This window comes from Emys orbicularis, chromosome 6 (genome assembly GCF_028017835.1).
Source record: "Emys orbicularis isolate rEmyOrb1 chromosome 6, rEmyOrb1.hap1, whole genome shotgun sequence".
Lineage (NCBI taxonomy): Eukaryota > Metazoa > Chordata > Testudines > Emydidae > Emys > Emys orbicularis.
In genome coordinates, this window is record NC_088688.1 from 107,275,792 (window position 1) to 107,294,843 (window position 19,052).

Here is a 19,052-nt window from a genome sequence, read left to right on the forward strand (position 1 = left end):
ACCTCCCAGTTTGGACCAACAGACTTGGACCAATGTGGCTCACGCTAGTGCTCTAAAAATAGCTGTGTAGACAGTGCGTTGAAGTTGCAGCTTGGTTGCTGAAGCCTATGGAGGGGGGTGGGCTTCAGAGCCACAACTTCAAAGCGTTGTCTAGATCAGTGGTTCTCAACCAGGGGTACGGGTACTCGTGGGGGTACACAGAGATCTTCCAGGGGGTTCATCAACTCATCTAGATGTTTACCTAGTTTTACAACAGGCTACATAAAATGCCCTAGCGCAGTCAGTACAAACTAACATTTCATCCAGACAATGGCTTGTTTATACTGCTCGATATACTCTACACTGAAATGTAAGTACCATATTTATAGTCTAATTGATTTATAATGTGGTAAAAATGAGAAAGTAAGCAATTTTTCAGTAATAGTGTGTGGTGACACTTGTATTTTTATGTGCGATTTTGTAAGCAAGTAATTTTCAAGTGAGGAGAAACTTGGGGGTATGCAAGACAAATCAGACTCCTGAAAGGGGTACAGTGGTCTGGAAAGGTAGAGAGCCACTGTTGACCCAAGCTGGGAGGCTCACTTTCATGGGCTATGTAGACATACCTTGTGTGGCTAGCTAGCAGAGCTGGCTTGTGATTGGCAGGAATGCAGCCATGGCTCTTCCTTTCCCCTTCCCCCTCCCCATATTCCCTTGGGCACTAATGTATCCCAGACAAATAAAGAAGCAACAGTTCCTGTGCTACCTTGAGCATCAGCTCACCCCTTATACATGCTGCACAAGGAGTGGGAGGAGAGGCTTTTTATTTCTGTCACTCCACTACACCCTCATATAAGGGCCAGGCAGACTTTGGCTCTAAATGAAAAAGAAATCTACACAAGAGTTAAGAAACTGTGATGTAGATCTGTTCCTGCCTTGTCCAGTTTACCTAAGCCACTTCCCACATTGGACTGATCATAAGCAGATTTGATTGGTTTGGGAGGGCAACTCTTGGCTTACATCTACAACTGCAGTGTAAGAAGCAGCATGACGCTGTTCACAGTGATGTGAGAGTACCTCTGTTGGGAAAAGTCTGCATGTCTTTTTACTCTAAATCTCCTGAGCTATGTTGGATTTGAAAGAAATTGAACATGACAGGTCAAATACATTCCTGGTGTAACTTCACCTTGAGATCGGAGAATTAACATTTCTCCAGGATGGAAGATGTGCTCTTTAGGCTTGGTCTACATTTAAAAGTTAGGTCAACATAGCTACGTCAGTCAAGGGTGTGAAAAAACCCACTCCTGTCTGACATAAATATGTTGACCTAATCCCCCAGTGTAGACACAGCTATGTCAACAGAAGAATGCTTCCATCAACATATACCTAACTTCATTTGGGGAACTGGTGTTCCCATACTGATAGAAAAAATCCTTCCTGTGTCTACACTATGGAATTATGCTGGTGTAGCTACACAAATGTAATTATGCCAGTATAGTCTCCATAGTGTAGACACAAACTTGGTGTGTTTTATTTAGGGCCCATATTCCCTTGCTTCCTCAGCATTAAGAATGCTTAAAGATATGTAAAACCCAAATGATTTGTACCTGGAATGAGCATGGATTTACAAGTGTTTAATGGGTTACAGTGTTTGTTAAAAGGGAATCAGAATAAATGTTGTGTTAATTTGTCATCTTTTTGAATTCTCTAGCTTCATTTCAGCTGAAACACCTGAAAGCCTTGCATATAAATTATGTGCAGTCCAGGCATGTGAGGACAGAACCAACTTCAGACCAGTTTATGATTTATGTCACTGATGGGAAGCATCATTCAGTGGAGACCCCATTTTATGTCCTGATCAACCCAACAAATGATGAAGTCCCAGAATTCATAGCAAGGAACATAACTGTAAGGAAGGATACAAAATACTAGATATCTAATGACTTTCTATGCCAGAAAATATATAGCCAATGGCTCCTTTTTAATATACATATTAGTATCTTTCTGGAACCTATTCCCCTTCTTTTGGTCTGCTGTGTGAAATTCAGCCCTGTGCAGGGAAACACAAGGCCTATTCAACACATAAGTCTCATATCAGCCCTTAAAATAAGGTGTTAATATTGCACGGGCCTTGTGCTGGTGCTCTGCACAAGAGTGAATTTCACCAATTACCAACTTTAATAGTATTTTAAATACTTACCTGAGCAGACTTGATTTACTGTAATGTCTATGTATATTTATCTAATCTCTTGTATGTACGTATTTGTGTATATACACACATAGATGTAGCTCCAATATATTTCATGACGCCAAAACTCAGCATGCCCAGAGCTAAAAGCCACTTCACTGATGATTTGTATGATTCTCAGTTTCCTTTACAATACTCTGGTACAAGAAATTGTCATGGTAAAAAAAGAACTTTCCTGCAGACCAAAAAAAAAAAAAAAAAGAGGGGGGGAGGGGGGAGAGCAAAATAATATTACCTTGGAAACATAGGATGAAATCCCAGCCCCAGTTGCCATTGACTTCAATAGCGTCAGGATTTCACCTGTCATCAATCCCACAGAATTGATGTGCAATTGGGGTATATGTGATGTTTCACAATATTAAATTTTTTCAAACTGTGTGGATCTGCCATGTAGCCGCCTCTTAATGTATGTAAGAGTGGTTATGGTCAGAAGCATGATCATGTAAAAATGGCATCTTCTTATTCATTACTGGCCAGATTCTCAGCTTGGCCCCAGGAGAGAGAGGAGAATCAGGGAGCTGGTTTCTTGTGTTTTGTTGATCTATAAGGGGCAATTCCTGCAAATACTTACTGCTGAGCATAACAACATTTACTACTGTGAATAGTCCCATTGACTTCAATAAGGCTGCCATAGTAGTAAGCACTGTGCTGGTAAGTAAGTAAGAGCTCAAAGAATCAGACTTTTAAACAATAAAAGAATCTTTGCTAAGGAGGTGGAGGGTTGTTTTTTCCTTTTGGTTTCAGAGGCGCCTCTGATGATTTGTGGGAGGGACCTGGCTGCTCTCTGTGAGGGAAGAGGATTCCATTTCTTAAAGAAAGAAACTACTCTTTCTACAGAAAAATCATGGTTATTGTTGCTTTGTTTTGTTTTGCTGCTCAGGTGCAGGAGGGCCAAGTGAAAGAACTGGATCCCTCTGTAATCAACGTGATTGATCTGGATGTACCTCAAGATCGTTTGATGTTTACCGTTGTCCAGCAACCCCAGCATGGATTCCTCATTAATGGAGTTTATGGCAATGATGTTATGAATTACAAAAGATTCATTAACAGTCACCACAATCATGAACGTCCTGTGCATGACTTTTCCATGGAGCTTCTTAAGAATGGTAAATGCAGCATTTCTTTTGCATCAGTCCTTTTGTTCCTTTAAAAATTCATACCAGACAAAGTGGCCTTGTAAGAAACATTAATTACTTATTCACCTGGCCTAGCTATAGTTTCATAGGAAAATTTAAGAATAGCAAATTAAATCTGAGTGGCATTTTCTGAGTTCAACATATTTAATCCCTTGGGAATCCCTCAAGAAGTTCATCCTTAGAAGCCTACACCTCAAGTTTCCTGTAAGGACAATAATACAGTTTTCTAACCCTTAGTGGAGATCATCTGCTTTGGAGAATGAGAGGTCTAAAATGTGCTAGCTGGTATGTTTTAATTAACACTTTTTAATGCCACTTAGTATCTACTCTAGGTCATTTTTAAGAACGTTATGTAGTCATGAGTAGAAAATTGCTCTATGTGGTAGAGGTAGGAGATGGGGCTCTATTGTTAACCATGACCAGCTAATTGAAACCTGTTTGTCGACTCTGATGTTCTGGAGAACAATGAAGTAATTAACATGATTTCAATAAATTTACACTTATGTAACTCAGATCAGAATTTGGGCCTCAGAGCACTGAGGACAAATATATTCTCCCTCTGTTTTTATAAGGTCACCCATCACCACTGTATCTGATCTTCTTCCACAAAAAGTAGACACAAAAATATCAGGTACTCATCCTACATTCCTCAGTCTTTCCTAGTCATTCATATTTACCCCATCTCAGTTGTGTGACCCCTCTTCTCTCTCTTTCTACTACAGACCTTACCACTTCAGTACCCTTCCACTAAAGTTCCACTGCAAAGAACTGCAGTATGACCTCTCTATCCTCCTTTGTCTAGCCACCTGCTGGCCACCCTGGCCTGTGCCGTTCTGGTGGATAATCTGGGAACCAGCTTTGGGACAGTTATTCAGATGCGGACTAGCAAATGTCAAGGTCCTAGGCCTGTTCCCCTTGTACATTCATTCAAACACTTGACTTAAACAACCAGTTCTTGAGTATTAGCCACTGAGGAATGGACAGCTGTGCATGGGTTAAATCATGGACCTACATGTGAAATGGATATGGTATAGGGAAAAACAGCTCATTCAATTAAGTGAAAATAAATCTGGATTTAACAAGTAACTTTATGGAGTCGTGTTTTGTTTGGCTTTTTAAATGCACTAGATAAATTTTGCTCATTTAAATCCTTGCAATCCTTTTGACAATGTGTAAATGAGACTGAAATACAAAAAATGACAAAAATTATAGGTCTCCTTTTTCTCTAAGAAAATATGAGGACATTTTATTATTTTTAAAACAATGTTTTTACATCAGTGTAAAAAAAAACTTTATGGAAGTTGGACATATTGCAGTGATAATGATATAAATATGTTTACTCTATCGATTATGCTTATTTCTTCATTGTTCTAATTAGAGAGGAAATAGCCCAAATCATTTACTTTTTTAAACTGAATCCTCAAACTTTGGAGAAGTACATGTGGGGTTTGATTATAATTCATTTGCATTATGGTGGCACTTAGAGGTGCAACTGAGATCAAGTCCCCATTGTGCTAGGCACTGTACAAACATGACAGTCCCTGTCCTATAGAACATACAGTCTAAGTGGACAAGACAGATAAAGGGTAGCAGAAAGGAAGTATATTATTGTGCTTTTTCAGATTGGGAACTGAGGTACAGAGAGATTAAATAAATTGCCCAAGGTCACACAGAAAGTCTGTGTCATAGCCAGGAACTGAAGCCAGATCTCCTGAATCCCCCATCCACTGTCTCAACCAGAACACCAGTCTTTCTCCCTAAAGATCCTTCCTCCCTATGGATCAGTTAAGACAAAGAGGAGTGATATCTGACCATCTTATCTCCCAGTCAAGTAGAAATTTTAAATTGGGGTGGATGGACGGAAAATTTTTACCTTTTCAGAACAAAGATAGTTTGGAAAGGAGTTTCGTTCTTTTAACAGGTCATGCTGCTCTCTTCGAGTTGCTGGTGTACTGATGGATTAATGAACAGCTGCTGCTTACATGGCTTGTCCTCTGCTAGCTGAAACAAACTGGCTGTGACCAGAAGACATGGTGGGTTGGGGAGAGGGGGAGGATGATGGAGGCAGAGGGACATGTCGTGAAAGAGATTTTGAAGGAGACAGATTTTATTTTCTCTTTTTTTTCTCCCTCTCCCCAGGAATGAGGCTGGTATACATGCATGATGACTCTGAAAACCTCATTGATGGTTTTACACTCCAGCTGTCAGATGGGAAACATAAAGTCCTCAGAACCATTCTGGTAAAGGTCATCCCAGTTAATGACGAGAAGCCAATGCTGAGCAAGTAAGCCACATGTTCCTATTCCAAATTGTGGGATGTGTTCAACAGTGATCAAAACAGCAAAATAGTGATTAATGGGGCTATTCTGCCATAAATAGCCATAGACTAACGCCAACAGAGATGTTTCTGCATATGCCACCATAGGACTGTTTAACAAGAGCATTCCCAATAAAGATCACCGTTGATAACAAAATGCCTAAATCACAAAGTTTCTTTTCATGTTGCTTTTTATTTAATAATAAACGGCTGTTGTGATCTATATTTAGGCACATATTCGTTTTGTCTGTTAGAGCTTAGTTAAAATATGATTTAAAAGGAACCCTGATTTTTGTACTCCCTCTGCTGGCCAATATATACAGTGGGATTTACTTTAGCTATCCAGCTATCTCTTTCTCCTGGACATTGGTGACATGAGGCTATAGTATATATCAGCTAACACTGTGAAAATAGCGTAGGATTTGGGGATTGAGAAATAACCCATTCCCTATCATCTGAGATCACCCCATGCCACTAAAAGGCTCTATAGAGTTACGGAGTAAGCTCTGAACATTCATAGTAGATTCTGTTTTTTAAAAATATTCTCTTTCAATCATAATTCATCTTCCAGTCAAGGGATGCATTAACTTCCTCCCCTTTCATCAAAGCTGTGATTTACAAATTAATTAAACTCAGGATGATGCTATATGGAGGAACACACATGACTGATGTTTCACTCTGACTCCTGATCTTTTAGAAGTAACAACTGCAGTTGCATTTAAAGCTAATATGATCTGTTTTTAATTTGACTAGGAGAGTGAGGGAAACTTTCCACTGACATGATTTATTAGGCAGCAGGTTTAAAACAAACAAAAGGAAGTATTTTTTTTCACACAATGCACAGTCAACCTGTGGAACTCTTTGCCAGGGGATGTTGTGAAGGCCAAGACTATAACAGGGTTCAAAAAAGAACTAGATAAGTTCATGGAGGATAGGTCCATCAATGGCTATTAGCCAGGATGGGCAGGGATGGTGCCTTTAGCTTCTGTTTGCCAGAAGCTGGGAATGGGTGACAGGGGATGGATCACTTGATGATTACCTGTTCTGTTCATTCCCTCTGGGGCACCTGCCATGGGACACTGTCGGAAGACAGGATACTGGGCTAGATGGACCTTTGGTCTGACCCAGTATGGCCATTCTTATGTTCTTATGATCCCTCTGTGAAAAGTTTCATCCTTTAACTACTGATGGTTATTGGAAACAATATTTCTTAAATTGCTAGAACTCCTTGCTAAACGCAGAGGCATAGATTTTAAGAATGTGTATCTTCATCAACCCAGACAAAAATAAGGAATACAAAAGTTAATTTTACAATTACATGATTGCAAAGAGATATATAGTACACATGAGCAAGAGTAGTGACCATAGCTCAGAATGCAGGGTACAGTTTACATATTAATAAAATGAATTGATGTAATCAAAATTACTGATCAAATATACCTTGATATTTTTCTTGTTTGGATAAAGTTCAGTAGATCATTCCCCACTCTTTCTCTTTGGAGTGAGGTATGGAGGTGACTGCAGATAAGTGTATTTCACCTTCTGTGCCCAGAAGAACCCAGAAACTGTGTTGCTGCCTTGACAGGCAGTGATTATATCTTATAATTAGTCATCCCCAGTGGGGAATCTTGCTCACCCTTTGATTTGGGATCACCTTTCCTCCCCACTTTAGTCCCATTCTCCAATAGCCTGCACATGCCATGCAGTTGGAAAAGTAAGCAGACTTGAAAAGAACTGACGGGGTGTTCCTGATCTAGCCGTTGATGTTTCTGAATCACTATGAGTACTGCACAATCACCTTTGCACCTTCTTCCATTTAGCCCTGCTGTATGGAACACCTTCCCCGAATGTAAAGCCACTACATTTCCCCCCGCCTCCCAAAGCCCCTCTTCAAGACCATCTACTCTGATACCAGAAAGAATTAGCCAACTAATTCTGGCTAGGTAGATGAAGAGTTAGAGTCCGATGACATTTAGTATTTTTTTTAATGTACCTATAGTAGCTCTGTTTTTTTTAACCCATCTTCTAATCCCTTTGTGTTGCTTGTCTTCTTAGATTGTAGGCTCTTTGGGGCATAGACTGTGTTTTACCTTATCGCTGGTTGGCGCCTAGTACACAGTTAATGTTACTGGTATACAAGTAATAAATAATAACAATAGTAAAATTATGTGAAGAGAGAGCTGCTAAGAGGCAGGTACTAGCTGAAGGGAGGAAACAGAGAGAGAGAGACTGAGAATTAGGCTGGAGTAAGTCTCTGGAGGAATTTAAAACCATTTTGGGACTTCCATCCTACCTGACTCTGTATTTTCTTGTGCAATGACAGCCACGAACACCAATGAGCAAAAGGCTGTAAGCGAAACCTTACAGTGATTTGATCCTGGAGGGCTAATGGAAAGTCTGAGGAGGGAAGCATAGGCAACCAGCAGAATGGGCCTCTGTTCCTCGTGCAAGCTCTTTTTCAGGGCTCAGCCAGCCAATGATTGAACAGCCAATGAATTAAGACCCCTAAAGGGCCAATGGCGCACTTATTGGTATGGCCTGTAATAGCATCATGGCCACCTTGTTCATATTGCCCCTCTAAGGCAACCCAGATAATGACTATGGAGGGGGGCAGAGAGAATTGATTCCTGTTGTGAGATCCAAAGTTGCTTCAGATCTGTTTCGTTGGTATTGCTTTTCACTGTTGTTATGAGAAATCAATCTTCTCTACTTGCTGTTTTGCAGATATATGTGTTCTCCTTTAGTCATTCTGCAGTTATTATTCCTGTCAGCTTCTGGGTAATTCATTTCTTGGCAGTAGTATCATTTGTTGGAAAGGTTACTTTTCTGTTTTCACATCAGTGCATGAGGTTTTTCTTTTTTTCAGGAAGGATGAGATAGAGGTGAATATGGGTGAAACCCGAATAATTTCTAGTGCTGTTCTGTCAGCCGAAGATAAAGACACCTCCAGGGAGAGAATTTACTATTTATTTGAAAGAATTCCAGAAAATGGGCAGCTTCAGCTCAAGGTTAGTCTTTGTACTTTAACAAAAAGCAAGCAAGCAAACAACTCTCTCTTGTTAGAACAAAAAGAAGCTGATTCTCCTTTTATCCTGAATGTCTTTCATGTTTTGGAATACACTGCTCTGGAGAACTGACTTGTGTAGCTGAACCATGCAAAATACTAAATCAGAGGTTTTGATACTAGAGGTGGGAGTCTCGGATGGCGTGAAGGGGAAGTTAAAATCATGGCAGGATCTTCCTGGGATGATGGTGGAGATCCTAGAGGGGAAGAATCCCAATGGGAGGAAGAGGAGAGAGAAGAGCTAGACCAAATGGGGGGAAAGATCAACCCCAGGGACAGAGGATGGGGAGATATTTTAGGGACCAGGAAGAGAGTGGAAGGAGACCCCACAGATGAGACACTCCCCAGTGGTGCAGGAGAGAACCTATCAGTGAGAGAGGAAGAAAGTAGAGAGGGAGAAAGAGAAAAGGAAGGTCAGAAAATAAGTGTTAATGAGAGAGAAAGAGAGACTGAAAAAATAGGACTAGAAACAGGAGGGAAGAAAAGTATTGACCGAAGATGAGCAATCAGAACAATAAGCAAGGCAGACATACTAACCTTTTCTTTGTTATTTGTTATGTAGAAAATTGGCTATTGTATTCCAGGTAGCATGATTCTGTGAAACAAGTGGGGCTTGGTTCTGAATGACAGTGTTGGAAATGGGAGCCTAGTGCCCCATACATCAGGGAGGAAAATAAGTTGCTAGGTAGATTCTGGCTTCTCCTAATATTGTATATAGGTTTGTGTGTGTGTCTAACAAGAAATAGATGAGTGTTGTCTGAAGCCCGTGGGTCTGGTGTGTTGTGCTTATTGGTATTTTAACATTATTTGCTCCAGCAGCAGCATATTACACTGGGACATAGCTCCTGCTCAATACCACATATTCAGATTTTGGTTGATCTAGCATATTTGTTGTTAAAGACCTTGAAATCTTCTGCAAAGCAGGATATTGCACCTGACATTTCAAATTTTTCCAGGGAAGGACCCCTTGACTCCCTAATTCTCCCTGCCTCCCTCTAACTCCCCATAGGCTCCTCACTTATGCCTGGCTGGCTTTGGGCCTGAGCAGAACTAGGAGTAATGGCATGAAATGGAAAATGTAGGCTGAATATGAGGAAACACTTCCTAGCAGTGAGCTCCGTTAGGTTCTTAGCATCTGCTTTTTCCAGCTCTTCTGGCTGCTTGGCTACAAAGCTCCTACCAGCTACTGCCCCTGAAACCTCCTATTAGGAAGGAGGTCCAAAGTGTGAAAGGGGAATATAGGTAGGCTATCATCAGCAAGGGTGTAAATAACTGAGCAATATCTACCAATTGAGCAAAATTAACTTGGGGAAACTGATGGAATACTGTCAGGTTGCTGACAGATTTTTATTCTTTCTAGGTAGGTAGGGACTGGGTGACGCTCCAAACTGAAATGAAGTGCACCCAGGAGGAAATAGATATGAACCTTGTGAGATATGTGCATACAGGAGCTATGGGGTCCAGGAACCAAGACAGCTTCACATTTCATCTGTGGGATGGGGACAACAAATCCCCAGCAATGGACTTCTATATAACTATCAAGGATATGGAAAAAGGTAAAGATCTGGGTAATTTTGCATTCTACCATGACTAATTCTTATACCAGGACAATCTGAAAAAAATTAAATTGCCATTTATGATCCACTCTTTGACCTTAACCCTTTAATGGGCAGGGTCCAATTATCTTCAATGGGGCTCCAAGCCTGCAGTAGCATCTGCCTGCATGGAACTCATTGTGGGATTGGGTCTTTTAAAATTATTTTTGAAGAAGGCTTCCTAAGATTTCAAAAGGTTGTACACTCAGTTAATACTTTATCCTTCACCTCATAGGACCTCAAAGTGCTTTATAAATATAGACTAAACTGGGCTGACAATATCTTGGTAAAGTGGGTATTATACTCATTTTGTACATGGGTAAACCAAGGCACAGAAAAATGGTAAGCAATTTCTCCAAAGCAAGTAATAAGAACAGCAAAGCTGGGAGGATGGTATGGTTCAGGACTCCTGACTCCCAATTTAGTGCTATAACCATGAGGCCTTACTTCCATCATTGGATTTGTGTTACCTTTATTGTGGATTTATTCTTGACGAATGTGACATTACACAATCACTATTTAAAACCATGAATTCATCTACCTACACTAGGTGGAAACAATAGGTAAGAGAGAAATACAAATGTCAATATGACACTTTTAACTGGGTATCATGTATCTTGCAGGGGACATTGCTGTTTTCGTGAGGCCACTTACTGTATCTAAGGGGGATAGAGGTTTCTTGACAACTGATGTTCTCCTTGCAATTGATGGAACTGAGAAACCAGAAGAGCTCCTCTATGTGATAACCTCGCCACCTCAGTATGGACAGATAGAGTATGTCAGCTATCCTGGAGTCCCTATTACAAGTTTCAGCCAAATGGATGTAGCAGGTCAAGCAGTCTGCTATGTCCACAGTAGCAAGGCAGCTGCTCCCCGAGATCTGTTCAGGTAAGTTCTGAAGAATTCCTTCTTGCTTGTTACTTTGACTAATAACAAAACTGATGGAAAGGTGGTAGTGATGGTGCTGGTAGTAAATAGCCAATGTTTATATGACAAGAGGTATTACCTCTATCTTGGATTTAGCCTTGACTGATACTATGTGATCACTACTCAACCTTTAAAACCAAGAAATAAGAGCATGGGCTATATTCATCTGCCTATAATGGTTCAAATATTGTTATAAGATGCAAATATACATGGCTGATAACAACTAAGTCAGGAGAGTGGGCCTCAGTAACATCCCTTGTGGAATTTCACCTTAAACTATAACGTTTTCCTTGTTAATTGTACCACTGGTGTTACATCCTTCTGTAAGGAGGAGACAGAGCTGGGATGCACATTTCTTGTAATACCTGAAATCCTTCAGAACCAGGTGTTTTTTCAACTGTACGTTCTTTATATTCCCCCCTGAAAAGATAGATTAATTATTTAATTTCTCTTTCAATTTTCCACACCACACTCCATCTGAAGCAGTACAATCTCTTATCACTGATAAGGGCAAAGATCCCCAGGACTGCAGGTGATGCAGACTGTATCCCTTTTATATTGAGGTATTGAGATCTTTGCCAATTTCCAAAGTGCTGCCGTGTGGATTGGAAATCCATCCTTACTACACCCAGACCAGATGTTAATGCTAGGCAGCAGCTGAAAGCACATGCATGCTATTCAGTGTCATACAGTTTGCTAAGACCCATGGAATTCCCAGGTCTTCCTATTTCACTTGGAACAGAAAAGTCTTTTGACTGTGTTGAGTGGAAGTTTTATTTAAAGGGTAAATCTTTAGCAAAGCACCTACACTAAATGGCTGGCTTGATTGCTGGGGAACTGTGTGAGGTAAAAGAATCTCCTCTCATACATCCCACATTGTCTCCCCTGTAGAGGACACATGGTAGTAGGCGTTGTGGAGTGTCAAAGATACAAGAATCTGAATTAAAGTGGAGCCTCCATCTCTGGCAATCCCATCTCCTTTCCCCCACCGCCTTCACGGGCAAACTGGGAACTGCCAGGAAGCTGAGCTTTACACAAGGGGTATCCCCCACCCCTCCCACCCAGCCTCTGCAATCCTCTCCCCTCTCTATGTGTAGCAGATTTGCCTCAGAGAAGGCAGGTGCTATAAAAATCCCTAAAATAGAAAGTTTAGAGCATCATATTCCTTACATTCATCTCCCTCAACTAAAGTTTTCTAATGGTTCATATTTTCTGAAGGTTGCATGCTGAACCATGTTTTCTATAAGGTTTCCTGTTGGTTCCCCCATTCTTTTGTTTATTCTAGATGGGAACCTTCAGCTCGGGCTATCCATCAGCTGTTTATCTATGGCTTTAAGATAGGTGGTTCAATCCATAAGAGCTCTCTGCCTGAGTTATTAACATATCTTGATTATCTCTCTGGTTACAAAACCAACTTTAATAAATATACTAATAAGGTAGACAAATTACATACTCTGACACAGTTCTCTTTTCTGAGTAGTCATAAACTCATTTAAATACCTTGGTGCCTGCTTAATATATCAATTTGAAGCCTCATATCAGTGTAATGTCCCTCCTGAATTTTTGCCAAAATTAAGGATGATTTGCTTCCATGGACCAATGTAATAACAACCCAGGTGGGTAGGATCAAACTTATCAAAATGTAAATTTGCCATTGTCTGTCTTATATATTCCAACACCTGCTTATTGGTACTTATTGGTACACCACCCAAAAATCTCTCAGGACTTATATCAAACATTTAGCTGATTTACACGGCAACAGCATATATCATTTATTCCTTCCTAGTACTCTTGTCTCCCTAAGAAACAAGGAGGCCTCACTCTGCCTAATATGCAATTCTGTGCCTCTCATAAAATTCCTCAGTTGACCAGATCTTCAGCTGGTAGCATAACGCCACTGATTTCAGTAGAGCTACAGTTGAGGATCTGGCTCATTACTATATTATTTTTTAGGACGGCAGCTCTAATTGTGTCACTTTTAGCATAAAGTGCTCAATCTCCTGGCACCACACCCAATTTCTTTCATACTAGAGTCAGTGCTCCCACCAAATCATTGTCCACACTGAGAATTTGGGTTCAGATTTCTTGAGCTAGACTTAGATAGTTCTTTCATGCCTCTTGCTACAGCCATTCTTTGGAGCAGATTGAGTGACTGTGTCATGCAGTGTAACCATTTAACTAACTTCTGCCTTAACCTTCTTGTTGTCAACAGTGTTATATGGTGGAAGAGCAGTGTACGTGACCATCAGTAATATATTCCCTGATACATATAGACTGTGCCCTGCTCTTTTGTGTTGTGTGCTTCTTATTTCAACACAATAGACTTTTTTAATCTTCAGTAAGTGACATTAATTCTACCACAGGCTTTTTGTATTCTATACTGATTCTTTCACACACTGATGAGCATTAATCTATTCTAGTTCCACAAAACAAGGAAGTAAATAAGTACAACAGAATTTGCACACAAAAGTTTGTCACCTTCAGAGCCAGTTTGGCAGTCTAGTGACAATCAAATGTACTGTCACATGGAGAATCTGGGTTGGTCCTGAACCAGCCTCACAAGCCAGCAGAGATTGGTACTCTCTGAAGGCAAAGTGTCTGGACGAACAGAGTTCTGGGTGGTGTTCATAATTTACCTCAATGGGCCATAGGAAAGAAGGGTGTAACTATAGGGAGGTTCACTATTGCACACAGCCTTTTGGGGATGGGGGTGTTAGGCTGATTAAAATGCAGATAATGTTCCGCAAGAAATAGTGATAAGCTTTGAGTAGAGCTGGCTGAGAATTGTCCATCAAAATGTTTGGATTTTTTTGTTTTTGTTTTTTACAGAAAATGGGATTTCCGCAATATCCACATTTTCCACAGGAAATTTTAAATTTTGCCAACATTTGTTGATTTTCCTTTGGGGAAAATCAAATTAAGTATTTCACTTTGGGTTACCCAAATCAAAATATTGTAGTTTGTTGAACCAAACAGAAACATTTAGTTTTGGGTCAGTTCTATATTAATTTGCCTGAGCTGTCACGGTGCCTCACGGGAGTTGTAGTTTAGATGTTTTCGTGTCCCCATTCTCCTGTATGGGCTAGTGCTCCCAGGTTGGGCTACATCACCCATGATTCATCATTCCCTTGTATGGCTAAACTGCTATAATGCCTCGTAGGACTTTTATGATAGCAGTGTATCCTGGGTGATGTAGTCCAGCCAGGAAGCCTGGCCCAAAGAAGAGAATGAGGCCATGAGGCAACCAAACTACAAGTCCTATATGGCTCTGTGGCAGACACAATTCAACATTGGACCAAGCTGAAATGAAATGTTTAGACATTTCTGAATGAAAATTATCTGAACTTTTCATTCTACAAAAAAAAATTGATGTTTTGACCCTTTGTCCCAATTTGAAACAAAAGCAAACATTGAAATGTTTGAATTTCGTATGAGGTGGAAATTCTGATTTTCAATCAGCTCTTGCTGTGAGAGCTGTTTTTATGATCGCCTATTTCCATAACAGAGAATACCAGTTACTGAGAATTTGTTAACTTCCTTGGCTTTGTGAAGCTTTGTGATAGTCATGAAGCAGTATGGTTAAGGTGTAGAACACAAACTTGCACAGTTTAAGTTAGACCGGTGCCTCTGTGTCACCCACTTATTTCAGTTTGAGTGGCTTTTCAGTTTAGCTCAAACCTGTTCTTAATTAACTTGAGCTGAACTGAAATAGATCCAGTTTAAACTAAAATAAGTTTTCTGTCTGGACCAGTGGAGAAGAACCAAATTAGAATGATTGGTTTAATAGAAGTAAGATTGTGGTTTTTTTAATAAATATGTCAGTTTGAATCACTGTAATTTATGTTCCTTTCTGTTATTCTGGCAAAGAATTTGGTTGTGTATAGGGATATAAATACTGCAGTAGATTTTTTTTTTTAAACAAGGAATGGTAACATTAATTATATGGAGTTGGGGGAGGGTGGGGGGTTAAATGATCAGATTTTTACCTTCCGCTAAAGTAATTTCTTCAGTAATAAATTTCCCTGTATTGTTTGGTGCTTCTGGCCTGGAAGAAAGATTTGGCAATGCTTGTTTGGACAGATGACTTCAAATGATTAGCAACCTGACATCAGATGCTGGCAGCAGGATGCTAAAAGAACATGCTAATGTCCTCCATTTTGACACGCTGGCTCGATTTTGTAATGAGCTGGCTCTATTTATGATTCCATTTTTATCTTTTAAATGCCATGACAGATGGCAGGTTCTGCAGCCAACTCTATTGCCATGGAACTTCAGAAAGCATAAAACCTTGGTAATGGTGAAATCAAACCATGCGACATGTCCTCCTAACTAAACCTGAGAGTTGTTCCCCAAATTTCATCAGAGTGATGAGAATGTTGGCTGCTTTTCATTCCTAGGGGGAAAACAGAGCAGCAGTAAACCTGAAATAAACAAAAAACTGAAGTGTAGAAATAGGAAAGTGTCGCAATAACTACTTCTTGGACCCAGCCTGCTTCATTATCTGCCAGATCAAGTTACATCTGCATTGTAATTTTCAGCCTTATTTATATATCTAAGATGGTCACAGAACCTGTCCAGTGTCCTGTAGATGATTCTGGACTAATTTTTCATACACATGAACTGTTCTTCCTAAATCTTTTTGATTAAATATTGGTTTCAGAGATTTCCCAGGGTACCTTCCAGGGAGACCCCAAAAAGGTGGCTGTGTCAATTTGCACCCCTCAGCTGTACTTTTCCTGTCTCTATAAGGCCAAAAAATGGTCTTGCATGACCATGAAAACTGTTTTGTACTTATCATTTGGTATTATTATTCCAGCGGTATATCAGATCCAGCTAAATTAGCAATAGTACATCCCCTTTACCATTGGCACAGTAACTTCAGGTCAGTACAGACAGCTGCCTCTATGTTCCCTGCTGGGAATTCTGCGCTCAGTAAACATACTTCTAACTCCTATATAGTCTCTGGCCTGCCTATATTCATTCCCATCTGTCTGATGGCATAGTGCCTGCTTACAAGTTGGTCAGCCCCTAATCATCGGGCATTGGCATAGGCAGTGAAGGGTTTTAGTTGGACAGCCTGTATAACACTGCAAGCCGTTTCCATGACCTATGAAGATCACTTCTAAACAAGGTAAACCACAGCAATCCTAGTTCTGAGCTTTTGGTTCTTTTAATACTTCTCTGAGTTCAGTTTACACGCCTCTCAACCGCCAGATCAAGGCGAAACAAATTATCAAAATGTTGACTATTCCTTATTTGGCTTATGTAAAATGGCAGTCCAGTAATGAGAGGAAAAAGTGGCTAGCTGGGAATGCACCTGTAGTTATGTCTGAAATATCAGTTGTACTTTCCCATGTTAATTTACACTTGTGAGCATGATAACGCATGCACACAATGTGCAGTATATTTTGGGGGGTGCGGTGGGAGTAAGGGAAATATATCACCACAGAGAACAGCTCTTTGCAAATCAAATATTTCTACTTAGGTAGATAGTGTAGTCTTTAGTGCACATTGCCATCCTCTGGGATTTGAACTCAGGATCTCTGGGTAAGAGCCATACCACTAGGCTATCTAGCACTTTGAGGGTTAAGCTGTCTAACTGAGGGGAAGGCCTTTGCCAGTTAGGTAATGACAAAAATAACTGAATGAAAACTTTGGCAAGTGAGAACCTTTCATCAGCATTGTGTGTAGTTCATGCACAGAAAAATTGCAGGGTAGACATACCCTAAGTTGTATAACTATCCCCCGTTTGGTCCGGGTTTGAGTCAAAAGAAAAGCAGGATACTGTCAGAGATCTAGTTTTTGATGTGTGTTTCAGAGTCACCGTGAGGCAAATCCTTTAGTAAAGGTGTGTATTATCATTTCATTTCAGTAGATGGTGAATCAAGAACACATGCTGAAGGCTGCCTTGCCTCTCTTTGCCAGATTTATCATCAGCAATGGACTGAAGACTAAACACGGAACGTTCGAGATCACGCTGGAGACAGTGGACCAAGCTTTGCCCATAGTGTCTAGGAACAAGGGGCTAAGATTAGTGGAAGGCACTATGGCACTCCTTTCTCCTGATGTCCTGCAGCTTTCAGATGCAGACACTTCCTCAAAGAACCTTACTTTCCTCTTGGCACAGCTCCCTCAATATGGCCATCTGTGCTACCGAGGGGCTGTGCTGCTGCAGCACAATTTCACTCAGCAAGATGTGGACAACATGAACATGGCATATAGACACGGAGGAGGGGCTTCCCAGATTGACAGATTTACATTTGTTGCAACAGATAGGACTAATGAAGGCTTCATCATAGATGGGAAGGTGCAAATGGAGCCTGTGGCATTCACCATTCAGGTAAGTATGGCCAACACCCTGTTTTAAAAAGTTGAATAGAACAATAAGGTTAATTAATAGGTATACAAATACTGGCTCCAATGGGCATAGTGCTAGTGCTTGCTTGCTGCTCAGTTTCAGGGACTCAGCAATTTAGGATTGATCTGGTAGGAATGGGCTAATAGGATAATTAACCAGTGGAGCTTCAGTAATACCCTGTGGCAATAGTTCAAAAATGGATTAGACATAAGAATAGGAAAAAATGCAATCTTTGTTACACTAGTTGAGATGAATGTTGTAAGAGTTTTCAATCTTCAAGTGTTAAGGCCCCAAAGTTAAACCCCAGCTGTGGTGAGGATGAAATCCCACATTTCCCCCAAAGGTATATTGCACAGTAAGCCGCACTTGGTGTGGCGGGGTGGTGTTAGGACTACTGAAGCATCTGTCATGGGCCACATCCAGGAGAAAATAGTCAACTTGATAGTCTATAACTGTTCTGTGACAAAGGTATGTTTTACAGCTCTTACCAGAATCTATTCAAACTTCAGCCCTGCCCTAGAACTGAACCAGAACCTTTCATTAAATTCTGCTCCATTAGGGAGTCCCCTGTTCTCACCAGTCTCAATGCTTAGCTCCCTTTGCTCGCAAACTGGATTTCCATCCTTCCCTGGCCATGAATTCTGAATCCCTATCAGTTGCCTCCCATTAGCCTGACCCAGTTCCTCCTTTCCATAGTGTGATCTTTCCTTTGGTCTCTGATTTCCCCCACCTTTAAAGGTTCTCACAGTGTCAGCATTAGGCCCAGGTGCCTCTGCTTTAAGTTCTTATATAATCTGGCATTTTTAGCATCAAGTGATCCAGACTGCATTGTATAGCAAAGCATGAGAAATGTCAAAGTACAGATTTAGCAAAGAGGCTTCTGGGCCTCATAATTCCTATTCACAAGAAAGATGGAAGATGGATGGGGATGAGGAAAGTAGTTTCATGGGAAGATCATGGGATGCAGGAGCCACAGGTTTGATGGCAGGAATGCAAGTCATATGGTTAGGGATGGAGATGCGAAGGTAGCTCAGGTTGGGGAGGATATATTGACCAGGTCAGTGGGTGACATTACCAAAGCCTTGAGTCAGATTTCCTGTGGTACCTATGTACTCAACTTTTTTTTTTTTTTTTTTGAGTGCAGAGAAAGGTCTGATTCTGTGAAACAAATGTACATTTGTTATTTCTAACCTTGATTCAGGTGGACCATTTGGACAAAACTGCACCAAAAATTGTTCACCTCCGTTGTTCTTCAGATGTGGAGCTCCTGAAAAATGGCAATTATGGGATTTACATTACTGCCAGGTCCTTGAAGGCATATGACCCCGATACAGAAGAGGACCAAGTCATTTTTAAGATTTTACGAGGTCCTCGTTATGGCTACCTGGAAAATATAACAACAGGTAACGTGTTCTCTAACCTCTTCAT

General features: G+C 40.6%; 1 protein-coding gene across 2 annotated transcripts in view; it reads left to right on the forward strand.

The window, feature by feature from the left end:
• FREM1 (FRAS1 related extracellular matrix 1) overlaps positions 1-19,052 on the forward strand; it is a 91,680-nt gene that overhangs the window by 33,344 nt on the left and 39,284 nt on the right. For both annotated transcript variants that reach the window (XM_065406895.1, XM_065406896.1), the window contains exons 18-25: positions 1,691-1,887; positions 3,108-3,333; positions 5,503-5,647; positions 8,547-8,688; positions 10,105-10,300; positions 10,963-11,227; positions 17,192-17,606; positions 18,826-19,027. In XM_065406895.1, the coding sequence (XP_065262967.1) occupies positions 1,691-1,887; positions 3,108-3,333; positions 5,503-5,647; positions 8,547-8,688; positions 10,105-10,300; positions 10,963-11,227; positions 17,192-17,606; positions 18,826-19,027 (1,788 nt within the window). The remainder of the gene's footprint in view (positions 1-1,690; positions 1,888-3,107; positions 3,334-5,502; positions 5,648-8,546; positions 8,689-10,104; positions 10,301-10,962; positions 11,228-17,191; positions 17,607-18,825; positions 19,028-19,052) is intronic.